The 12760-nt window shown below is 49.3% G+C and overlaps 1 protein-coding gene across 1 annotated transcript; it reads left to right on the top strand.

Annotated features, from left to right (window-relative positions):
- Positions 1–9392: 9392 nt before the first annotated feature.
- FPOAC1_011918 (uncharacterized protein) lies at positions 9393–11465 on the top strand (the record flags this gene model as incomplete). The annotated part of the gene is made up of 4 exons (XM_044856285.1): positions 9393–10003; positions 10056–10063; positions 10242–10440; positions 10499–11465. The coding sequence occupies 4 exons, from the start codon at positions 9393–9395 to the stop codon at positions 11463–11465; spliced, it is 1785 nt and encodes a 594-aa protein (XP_044703598.1).
- Positions 11466–12760: the final 1295 nt, after the last annotated feature.

The raw sequence follows: 12760 nt of genomic DNA, 5'->3' as shown, positions 1-12760 counted from the left end.
TTATCCCATATATGCATGATCGGCAATGCCATGATGAATAATACTCTGTAGTAGCGCAAGGAATGGCCAGGCCGCGGTCATTTTTGTCAGTAGCAGAGGCCTCTTGAGCATGAATTTGAGTCTTGAAAAGAGCCATATCCCATATCGTGTTGAATGAGCATGGATGGGTATCAAGGGAACTTAGCTTTCCGGTCAGGGCTCCTTGTTGCTGCAGCGCAGTGCGGGATGCATCTCCGTTTATTTTCCCCGTTTGATCGAGTGGGTTCATCATCTGTAAGGTCGTGATGAGCCGTTAAGGTACCTTTTTGGCAGTGCCGATCCGATCAAACGTTGCCTGTCTAGGAAGTAGGGCAGCCTGTGTGGTACTGTAAGTTAGTAGCTTAGTAGTTGACGTAGTCGACTTGAGCGTGTTTTGACTATATGCAGGTTTCTATCTGCTAGGTTGAGGAACATATAAAGGATATAGTTCAACAATTAATGATATTTCTTAATTAGGAAGTAGTAAAGACCAGCACGAATTGCTACAGAGGTAGGTAAGCATCTACAATTTGTGTAAGAGGGTACCGGACCCGCACCTGCCTCGTATTCACTCGTTTCCTCGGCCCAGCTACCAATATTGTAATAAGGCAGGAGAAACCCAGACAGGAACTTGGGAGATCCGGTAGTACCTAGACTACCTGCCTTGGATCGGTTCGGATTGGGCCACTCTTTCCATAATAATCCATTATCTAACAGTAGCGTTTCTGCTATCTTTGGTAGGATGTAGCATTGGCCGTGTAAACCTTGTTCATTTCCTTGTAAACCTTGTTCATTTCTGATATTGGGTATTGATACTATTTCCAAATACCTACCTCCTAGTCTAGACAGTACCTAGGTAGGCATGTAAATACGTTTTCAGGTAGAGCTGTCCGCTATAACTACTAGTACCCAGGTTCCAGAGTTGGCGGTCACATCTGCAACTCACATCTGTACCTATCTCTACCAGACTTGATCGCCAAGGAGGGGGGGGTTATGCTGTGCTTCCAACAATCTGAGTATGTATCTATCTCGCATCCGACACCTCTTTCGATGTGCGCGCTGTCACACCAAGACAGGATAGAACAGAACAGGACAGGACTAGGTTTTTTTTTTGGTCGCAATCGCAATTCGAGACGGGGCAAGACAATTGTCTCTCTCTGACCCTTGTCGTCAAGCCTGCGGCGTACATCTGCTACGTACGGTACAGTACATACATATCTGATGGTTTACCAGCCTAGTGTGTCCTTGTCAATTCCTTAGACGTGGCTTGGCAAAATCTACATCAATCGCAGCTGAACCGCCTTTTCGGAAGCTCTAGACCTTGATGCTTTTGCCACCATAGGAGCATTTTTTAGCGGGTGTCTAAGACAAGTGTGCCACACTCGCCTACCATGTCCGACAACGCCCGCGTCATGAAACCCCCAAAGAACATGACAGAACTTGCTTCTATACAAGTATGTACATATGTCGAGTCTTGGCATCTCTAATGCAGTCATGAGGGTAAGTGATGTTGCCCCCGTCTCAGATGTCGCACGGGCGGCATCGCCAGTCAGATATGACAGCCTCAGCCAGCATCCATCTATAGGTAGGCACCGTCCGCGGTGCAACCACAGGGATACGGTACGGTGCGGTGCGTTGCGGTGCGATACATCGTTGGCAACACCGAGAGCGTGGATTCGAGGCAAAGGTTTCCTTTTGCCTCGCTGCATTTCTTTTTTACCCAATCACCGCTCTTTTAGTCTCAACCAAACTGAGTCAGAAAGCCTGCAACCCGCCTGCACACCAACGTCACAAGTACAGTTGCCCGACAGCCGCTTCGCTAGTTTAGCAGAGTCTGGCGCCCATATCCACAGCGAACCGTCCAGTCGGGAGCACCACATTTCTCTTATACGAATACCTTAACCTTTCCGGAGATTTCTTTCAGGAACAAACCCGAAGCCTTGAGCCCACCCGTCTTGGCAGTTTGGTGTGTCAACAACAGCGTGGCCATGTCATCAGAGTAGAAAAAGAAAAGAAGGGGGAAAAGGGAAAGAAAAAAAAAAAGAAGATGAGAATGAGAATGAGGGAATCTCGACATGGTCTAGAATTTCAAGGCCTTTCCGTGTGTTTCGGCCAACTATTGCACATGTTGTCGAAAACTGCTGAGACATTAAGGGAAAACCGGCAACAAGTCTTCTTCTCAAGAGCTGCGGTACGTGCCTGACTCGCCCTTGCAAACTTTAAGAGTATGGTTCATCAGCCTCCTTTATCCAAATACTCATGGGGCTCACTTATAAACATTAAGCGAAGTTAACCTCTACATGAGCCTACCAACGACGAGACTGGACACTGATATGGTGTGTAAAAATGCGGATGGAAACATTCCATATTACTTGTCGGGCCCGACACGGGAGGTTTTCTGGCACTCGAGCAGGGGTTTTTGTTCTGTCGGCGCGACTGTAGAAAGCGATATCCCTGACATGGAAGCCGTAAGCCACACATGTTTGGCACCTGTCGTCATCCCCAACCACATGTCGGATGTCTCAGGTCAAGTTTGATGATTTGGCGGGCTGAAGGGTTTGGTGGTGATCTGGCTGTAGCCAAAACTTATGACTTGCCGGATCAACAGTTCTCGACCAAAAAGTGGCTTGAACGCTAATTGGTCAAGATGAATATCCAAGACTCTGATAGACAAGAACAAGCAATTTCTTTTCACACACGGTTCATGGTTTAGTGAAAGTCGGTTCCAGGGGTGGCTGGAGTCTGGTAACTAGCCTAGACTAGTACTCAGAAAGTTCCGGATCTACCGTAAACTACCTATGTCTTACCTGCAGTCCGATAATATGCTCTGGACCACATGGCACGCCTGCAGGAGCTTTCAGAACAGGTCACCGATTGCTATAACCATGCGCTTCTTGAGGATCACCGTTCTCCGCATGTCCAACATGTGAACGGCAGAGCTGGCAGAAGGCCAAGCCACATACTACGACAGCGGTGACGGTAGTGGGGTTGTTTCGTGCTATTAGTTAGAGGAAGCAGGGCTAGGAAAGGAAGACAAGATGAGGGGGAAAAGACTAAGCGAGTAAATAATGGCAGTCGCCAACCCTGACATCCCAAGCGATTAAGATCTGTAGATCACGCGAGCTCTTTGCCCAAAATGACCAAGAGCTGTCGCAGAATCGTCCTGAGTGATATTAAGTACTCAAGTAGCAATTTGACCACGGTCCCGCTGATCCACACTCTTTCAGCTTTGCTCTGGTCCCTGCGCAGAATACGCCAAAGGTTGCATCGAAAGACGTCGACCGAGGTAGCCTCTGCCAACGATTGCATGCAGAAAGTACTAATGGGATTGGCGTGGTTGTTTTGTTCCCGCATTGCTCTGGCTTATTATTAATGACCTCGCCCTTTCTGACCGATATGTCCCAATAAGTTATAACCGAACGGTGGCTCGGGTACACAACCAACATACCGTACCTTTAGTAGATCTAACGGTCGCGGCTAGACCCAAGACAGACTCGTCTACTGCAACCACGGCAAAGTGACAGGTCATCAAATATAACGTCCTTCAAGGTTGAATTTCTCCGACATGGTCTTCAAGACGATGCAGCCACCGAGGAATGATGTAGATATAGAGGGTATACTCAAAGATAGCCTTCTACGAGTTGCGTCGGCACGGTGCTTGATCATATCTGACTCTCAGTGACTGAGATGTCAGACAAGACAATGCAGGCCCTTCCTCAAGATGTCCAGATGAACACAAAAGAGCACAGGCCAGATATCCAGTCATCGGTAACAGGTTTGGATATGCTCTGCTGACCAGAGCTTAGTCTACATAGAGCTGCCGCGATAGTGCGGCAGCTTTTGCCATTGTTGCCCCAACTGCAGGGCGGGTGCCCAGTAAAGACAAGGTCTTTCCGGAAGTGCTGGTGAGCGAGCGGCCGCTGTTGAAGGAGTACCGACGATGGCTACATATGAACCAGGTTGCGTTTTGCAAACGGGGTACTCCGTAGATATGGCGGCGCAGATACGGAGTAGGGTAGGCCACATTCTTGCCGACGGAGATTTAACCATGGGCACAGACGTCGTCAGCGAGATGTCCGATACTGCTAGTGGGGTGTTTGCGAGACTTGTATGGAAGGGGGCTGGCTCCTGCCTCCGGGTAAGCTATGTTTTAACAACAAGGGTACCCGTTTGATAGGACCGGCTGCCCACTACAAAGTTATTGATTGAGATCTAGTGCTCACGAATGGAAATTATGTGTGATTATGTATTATGATGCCCCGCGATAGTATGTATCTGTACTGTCGCATGTCAAGACGATGTGACCTGGTTCTTGGTCTGTGTGCGCAGGGTCCAGATCTATTGCCTGGGTATAATCCAATATACCTGATAGGACATCTGGAGTGGTTGGCGGAATTTGAGATTGCGCTAGGTGGTAGCCGACCGTTGCTAAAAGTACAGGTACGTACATTAGGTAAAGAATGGGCTGTATGGCAAGTGTAGTAACAGCTTCATTCGCAGGACACCCGCTTGTCTTCGGTTCGCATACAAGCCACAAGTTGTAGGAGTTTGCAATAGCCCCTCCCAGCTAGGGAGAAAAAGGGGAGGTTTTGAAGAGCAACCCAGAGGGTGATGATCCAACATTCATTACAGAGTATCATGCTCTCTTTGGTGCTGTGCCTAATCAAACAGAAAGGTTCTTGGCCTGTCCTAAGCGAACGCTAAGCAACTCAACACCCTGCAATGACAGCTATATAGTGGAGATGAACCACTACATCCCTAAAGACCTGTGGTCGCAAAATTGCTCGAGCCGGTGAAGTGTTATAATAGTTGGTATCCGTGGATGGGCGCGGAAGTAGTTCTAGATCTTGTCGCTTGGCGGCTGGACCGTTTAGAGGCATTAACACCTGGCAGACAGATAGTTAATAAGCCAAGTGGCTCAATGAGGCTTTGTCGATTCGTGTAAGCACAATAGCGACTACACAACAAAGCAGTCGCGCGATCTCGACGCATACCAACACACGTCGGTCTGTAACCCTGCCGACTAGAGATACTCTTCAACAGTGAGGGTCCTTGGAGTCTTGGAACCTGACATGCGTCACTAACAACATCCCGAATCATGTGCTTGTAAGCAGGAGGCCCCCACTCGATAGTGGGAGCCGATGCGGCGTATCGTCTTGTGCAGTGCAACAATGTTGTGATCCCACCGCTGAACTGGAGCGAGTCTTGAGTCGAGAGCGCAACATGAAGAGAAAGAAAAAAAACCGAATGACAAGGATGTGGTCGTGGCACAAACGTAACGTCTGACTGGGGCTAAACCTTGCACCCTGACACTAGATCTCGCGGCATTACACAGCTGAATTCCTCGGCATGTCTGTAACATCAACGAGGCATCAATAGTAGAAAAGAGCGTATCGAAAAGCGAAGAAATAATATTCACAAATAAGACGAAATCGTTTGGTCCAGAAACTACCTCAGGTCCCGATGCATGTAAATGCCACAGCAGAGTAAGGATGGTGGCTGGAAGGTAAAATGTGGTAAGCACGACCTGGCGATGATGTAAGTATCTTGGCTGGTAGCTCTATACCTGAGCAAGGGCAAGTAGCAGTTAGGTAGCAAGGATGTTGAATCCATGTAACTGCCTTCCCCGTGGATTGATGGTGTAAGACTAACATTTCCTCCTTCCGTGAGTTTGGGTTAATGAGGAAGGCGACTCTACATATGGAAGTTTATGGATGGACCAACAGTATTGAGTACCTACCTTCCATGTATAGACACGTGCTTCCTACCTGATCAATTATGAGATCCATAACCGGGTAGGTACTACCCTTGCAGGGTCAATCAGACCAGATCAAGTTGAGAGACGGGAGGGAAGCCTGTATAAAAATAAAATAAAATAAAACGGCAAGAACTAACTTGTCGAGACCTTGCTTGTTCAATTAATATAGATAGGTAGGTAGGTAGGTAGCTTATAATGTAAGCTTGGTATGGCAACAATATTCCTGTTGCTCACGTTATTGTGGCTGCTTTGGGTTCGCGATGTTAGCTAACCAACACTAAGTCATAGATCTAGGGTGTGGAATCCTAGATAGGCCATCGAGGCAGAGAAGAGCGCTAAGATAATAGATGTTGAATTTTGCCGGCCGGAACATCACAATGAAAGGACATGTCGTTAGGTTTAGTACCGCCTTGACCTAGGGAAAAAAGATAGACCTAGCAAGCCTCTAAACTGCCTTGGTAACACGGTGTTACAGAGCTAATAACGCGCCTACCTATGTACTTGTGAATATACGCTAACCAGAACCCTCGCGGATGTGGTCAAGCGAAGACATAGAAAAGGAAACTCCCGAGTTTCATCACATCCTGCTTGGATACATTCTCTTGAACCGTCATAACAATTTTGTATGGTACCCCCATCAAATCTGCCAACCTCCCTGATACCCCTAACCAGACCAGACCAGACCCTGGCTTTTGTCATGGCCCCAGTATCAAAAGAGTAATTGACAGACATCTCGAAAGGCCTCGTCAATTCGGAGCCCCGGCCGAACAATTAATACCGATGCTAGCGTCCGTAATTTTGCTTCATCTTCACCCACGTATGCCATTGGAGACCCTCGTTCCTGGCGCCTAGTCGGCCAACATCAGCACCGAAAATTGGCATTGACTGACGTTTACGCCTCCAGGAATGGCCAGCTCGTCAAGCTTGCTGTTTTAAAATTTCCGGTTCCTGGACCTATCCACATGAACGAGCCACGGCTATGGATATAGATAGATAAACAATAGGAATGGTCCAAGCTGGTATTAATAGATGATATCGCGATAATGGATCCCAAGCTAGGTCCAGCCTGGTCTTTCTGTACTGCACAGCTTCAGGCCTGCAGGCATTGATTGCACTGAACTATCGATTGATACACGAGGCTGAGTTGATAATTGACGACGGGTAATAAAGAAGCTCGGTTGGCGCTTTGATGCTCACGATTTTAGATAATACAGTTCAGCTGCTTGCCACGCGCCTTGTCATGGTTCAATTGAAATGCCTAATAAAGCTCAGCCCACTTTCTGCACCGTACATCCTATCCCGTTGGTTCACTCACTAGCCTCCCGTTGCTCAACTCCATCTGGCATTTTCCCTGGACGGAATCATTACCGTTCTTTTCGCTTGCTGGCCTGATGCTTCGACGTGATGGGATGGCTTCGCAATACCTTGTAGTTATGGCACCTGAGCACCTCCAGGTCTGGGCTCCCTTTTTTGCTTCTTACTGTTCTGGTTTATTAGAATGCTCAATCTTCAGGGGATGTGCATTGTGCCCTGGAGCATATCCTCGTTGGTCTGTCTCCCTTTGCCTCTTTGGGTTGCTGAAATAACCAACAACAATTCGCATATCCATACCCCCGTTCCAGCTCTCTAAATAGCAGGTTAGTAGCTTGGCCTGCTGCCTCGATCCCTGGTCGTCAACCTACATATGTGCATCATGTGTCCCTTTCTTCCAAGTTCTCGTCTTCCGATACAACAGTCTGTATCGTAGGGTCACTGAGCAGTATGGCACTAAGTAGCTGCTTGTGTCAAAGTATTTTTGCTTGCTGCACCCCTCCCCCCTCGACCGGGCGTCGAGCACCACGACAACCTCCACAACGGGCATCCACCAAAACCACGGTATCTCCACAGGCACTGAAGTACATTACACACCCAGCTTAGCTCGCTCGTCTGGGCTGGGCTGGGCTGGATTGGCTTGCTCCATCGCGCATGTCCTTACTCACGAGTAGACCAGACCAGACCAAACCAGACCAGACGAGACGAGACAAGACAAGACAAGGCACAAGACATTGCTCCATTGTACCAGTCAAGCAGATTCAGGTCGAGCTCCCTATACGCTTACTTACATCTATCTGCACCTGCTTCTGCAGTACAGATACTGTACATCAAGTACATGCGCATCTGTTTCCTTCATCTTAGTGTCGTTCATGGTCTTAGTTTCAGGCGTTGCCTTTGTCTGAGGACTACATTCTCATCTTCTTCCGAGCAATATCACAGCAGTGTTTGCTATAATCGCTCCCGTTGCTATCCTGGTCGCTTGCTAGTCTATTTTCCTTCTTTATACTGCCCTTCGTTCTGTCAATACCATCTCTTCGGGACAGCCGATATCGAGCCCAACCAGTCGGCGCGGGCCCGACTTAACTACGGCGGCTCCCTCTCCATTCAACATCCTGCTCCCTTGTTCGTCTTGATCTTGCCTTACACCCCCCACTATCAAATTCGAAAGGCACCCTCGGCCGGTTAATCACGACCATTCTCTCGGTGTTCAGCAGAAGCAAAATTCAAAGGGTAAAAAAATCTGGAAGTTTGCTACGTACTCCTTTCTCTTTCTATTGCGCCTTGCAAGGTACCTCGCCTGCTCACAACACTACCTACCTACCCAATCGGCGCCGCATATTGTGTTTAGTTGCTCCTGCACCAAAATCCTTACGCGGATGAACTTTTGGCTCATCTAGCAAGACCAACGCAGGCGGAGAATTATGGTTATGGAAACGTACCGGAATCCTTGATTGACTTAACCACTCTAAAATCCGAGCCAGGGTCCCTCTGCCCTGTCACCAACCCCGATCCATCCCAGCTGCATCTCAGTCGCGCTGCCACCCAGGGAAGCTTTTAGTGCATACATAGTCACACAAAAACCGACCGTGGGCCACCGTACAGCCTCTGTTTACAGTTCGATTACTTGTGTTCACGGCCTCCCGGCCAGCGAGTGTCCCGAAATCACTTACTCATCTGGCCTGTCTCGTCCGGTTCCGCCTCTCAGGTTCCGGTCCTGGAACTCTGCGGTTGGCCGCCTCCGTCTCGACCTCCCAACTGCACGGCTTCATGCTGTACCACCGAGACTTCTTCAAGATCCCATCTCGTAGTATCACGGTGCAGCATCTCGTCTCACGCCTCCTCGCCCTCACACTCGCTTGTCGATTTCTGGATCTTGACTCGCTACTACTTCTACGATATTGTTCCATCACAACAAAACTCATCTTTTGCTTGTCCAATTTCTTTTGCTTTCCTGCCACATCAGCTTTGCAGATCTTCGAAGCGGGGCAGTCTTCCTCCCTGATCAACTTCAACAGCTTCACGGCCCTCCAACTCGATAACTCTCGACTGGAACAGATTGTCGAATTGACGAACATATCTCGACCCAAGGAAGCTGCATCTTGATCCCTGGTTGTGGTACTTGACAGGTGGTTTATTGGCAAGAACTCAGCTCAAACCATTCCTAACCCATATATGCCTTATCTGCAGCATAACAGCATTGCCCAATTCAGTCGAGAAGGAAAAAAAAGGCCGTCTTTTGTTGTGAATAACGGTTGGAGTGTCTTTTTGTCCAGCCAACTGATAGTGTAGCAATTCTGTCTCCATGCTCACCAAGGGACCTCTCCTCGAAACAACCTCCGTTCCCCTAGGTCAACGCCGCGGAATCTCAGACCTGGCGCAAATCGCCCTAGACCTGACGTGGGCTTCCGAGAGCGCAAAAAACAACACCATTGCTCGGTATCGAGCATATCCCTCTCCGCCTATGTCAGGATCTCCTCCCCTTCCCCCGAGACAGCCTCAGGACAGCGGCGATCGCATGCAGCCGCCGGTGGGATACTCAGCCCCTAACCAACCGGCTACTTATTGGAGCAGCTTGAGCCAACAGCCGCCGACTGATAATCGAGGTCCGCCCAGTATGCAGACTACTTTGCCAAGGTTGTTTCAACAAGGACCTCCGGACCACTCGCCATTTCCTTATCGAAGACCAGACGATCCCGCATCTCGACATGTTTCGTACATCCAGTCCGGGGCACCGCCCATGTCGCAGCAAGCAGGTTATATTCCGCCTACTGTTCCCGGGGTGTCTTCGCCCTATGGTTCTTCGGCTCGGCCTTCGATCATCGAAACCCAACCAATGACTTCCCCAAAGTCGCAGAGGAAAACCAAGGGGCATGTCGCTTCTGCCTGTGTCCCCTGTAAACGAGCGCATCTTCGGTGAGAGATCTTCCGCAGTTCCCACGAACGAGATTTGCTAACCTGCCACTAGCTGTGATGGTATGTTTTCGCAACTGTTCCTTCATCCGCATGCTATTCCAAGACACGACGTCTCCTGTGCTTGGAAAAAGGCCATGGTGTTTCCATGGTGCCCTGGTAACAAGCATTGGATGACGATAGAAAACTTCTATTCATGCGTTTTCATGTCGAGTTTGACGATGCTAACCTCTGAGCGTAGCGCAACGGCCTTGTTCGAGATGTATCACCAATGGGAAGGAAGACGCATGTATCGATGTCCAGCATAAGAAACGGGGGCGACCACGGTTGAGAGACGATCGCGAAACTCGCTATGATCCCTCGAGGTTCCCGCACCCACAAGACGCTGCAGTGAGACGGCCACTCAGCATATACCCGTCAGGGGCTCCGATAGGACCTGGGTAAGGCGAACTAAACACATCACTGACCTCTGAGTATGCGCTGACAGCTTCAAAACAGAGAGAACATGAATCAACGGTATTCCGAGAGAACACATATGGAAACCTCCTACCCGCCACCTCTACCGAGTGGTCCTCGAGGCGCCGACCCAGTTGCTTTTTTGAATATGAAGATGGATTTTGCAAAGGCATCGCCTGCCTTTATGGAAGCTGTTGGCCAAGCAGAGCTTCAGGGACAGAACTTGGTCGATGTGGTTGTACTGACAGAAAGGGAGAAGGTGGCATCAATTCGGAGCCAACTGATCGAGGAACAAACACGAAAGGAGCCCAACTATTTACCGCCAATTCTAGGTCGACTTGACCGTATTCTTCAGGGACTTGGCTTCGGGCCGGACGAGATTGGACGATTTCAGCTCGACCGACACGAGTACCTGACTTTTAGAGCTTCCGATGGACAACCCAGACAATATCCCATCCGACTTGGACTTGCGAAGGAGGGCACGATCTACTTCATAGTCATGGTTCTCAGTGTGCCAGTCCGGCATGCCTATCCTTTGTCATCTTCGCCTGCCGCAAGGGAAGCAGCGCACTCGTACATCTCCCAACCCCTCACCCCACAGTCTGTGTACAGAACACCCGCGCCGCCTGTCACCCCTTTCGACATGACAAGAGGCCCGTTCAACGAAGTGCCACTGGTATCCCGTCCAGCTGTAGGTCCGTCGACTCAGTTGCCTACAAGTGCAAACCATGGAATCGCTGTGGGGGCCGGCGCAGCATCGTACGCCGCGTCACCGGGCCGTACGGAATATGGACCTCCCCAGTCATACAACGTCCCCCGGAGTGAGCTTCCTCCTTCGAGCGCATATCGTCCTCAAGCAACGTTCCAACTTCCGCCGATCCGCGCCCAACCAGAACAGTCTGGATCACGGCCTACTGGGGATCAGAAGTGGCCGCACGAGGACCGGCCGACACGGGTTGATATTGGCGGCTTGATCGATAAGCCTGAAAGCCCAGCTCAACCGCGATAGTGCCGCTGTTCGTTGTCCTGCGGTCTAACAGAGACAAAAGTCTGGACTCCTGAACGAGCAAGGCTCTCGAAGCACCCTTGCATGACTCATTGTTTGATTTTTTTTTAATTCGATCTTGATGTGAGGGGACCCCGCGTTCATGCAGATATAGCGTGTACCTTATTCCTATTATTATGATTGTGTCTTAGATGTTATTATACTTATGCGGATCAGACAGCCCGGTTGAGACGGGTAGATGGTGTTGGTGGGAGCATACGGAACATTTGCAGCCGACGGCGTTAGAGTGACGGGATCAGGACGACTGCAGATTTGCACCGTCAAGAACAATGAAGCAGTTGAGGCAATTTGAGTTGAGGCGATTTGAGTTGAGGCGGATTTGTTGGACAGCTTTGTACGATTGGGGGATTCGTTACCTACCTAGATGAGAGAGGAATTGGTATATTGGATGATATCCTGAGTTCGGACAGACGCGCAAAGTGGTGTAATATGGACATGGTAAAGGTCAAATAGCGCGAAGCAGAGGTGACAGAGTAGAAGATAGAAATCACGAGTCAGGTTGAGTAGCAAACAATGGTTCGAAGGGTGCATTGCGGGACAATCAGATGCGTAATCCCACGTGTTGGTGACACAGGGGCGCAAGCATCCATCATGAAAAGATGGGTATGACAGTGCACATCACCGTACAAACAATGCGCCACTGAAGGAAGACAGGAACAGGCAGGGATTTTCAAGGCCAATAAGGACTGGGAACAGTGCTAGGAGCATGCAACATTGGACAGAGAGGATAATCCAATAAAATGACGTGGAGATTGACAAAGTATCCAAATCTGGTCCGTTCATGTTTATGCCGCCCTACTAAGGCACCTAGATGTACTGGGTAAGTAGGTAGGTATGTGAATGTACCGAGCTTTGCGGGGGGGTCCTTGGGGGCGTGTGGTTTAAAGAGATGATCAAGGTCAAGTTCGTTCCCGTTTGTCCAGAGTACATACATTAGGTATTCTTAATTCTCCGAGCCGTTTGATCTTCATAACGTCCGCCCCTCTAAAAGGTCTGCAGGAAAAGGAAAGGGCCAAAGACGTGCATAGGTAGGTAGGTAGGTATATGGGAAGGGGTGTGACAAAAATCTCAATTTAGACAGGCGGAGGTGAGCCCCGACCCCCCGATGGTGTAAGTGACCATGTGGCTGTGGCGGCGGTGCTTCTTCCATGTTACAGTATGTACAGTACCCTATCTTGATAATATGACATCAGGATCAATAACATTGGGTACTATCATATCCAACAAAGTAATACGAT

This window comes from Fusarium poae, chromosome 4 (genome assembly GCF_019609905.1).
Source record: "Fusarium poae strain DAOMC 252244 chromosome 4, whole genome shotgun sequence".
In the NCBI taxonomy this organism is placed as follows: Eukaryota; Fungi; Ascomycota; class Sordariomycetes; order Hypocreales; family Nectriaceae; genus Fusarium; species Fusarium poae.
This window is presented reverse-complemented; position numbering and strand designations above follow the sequence as displayed.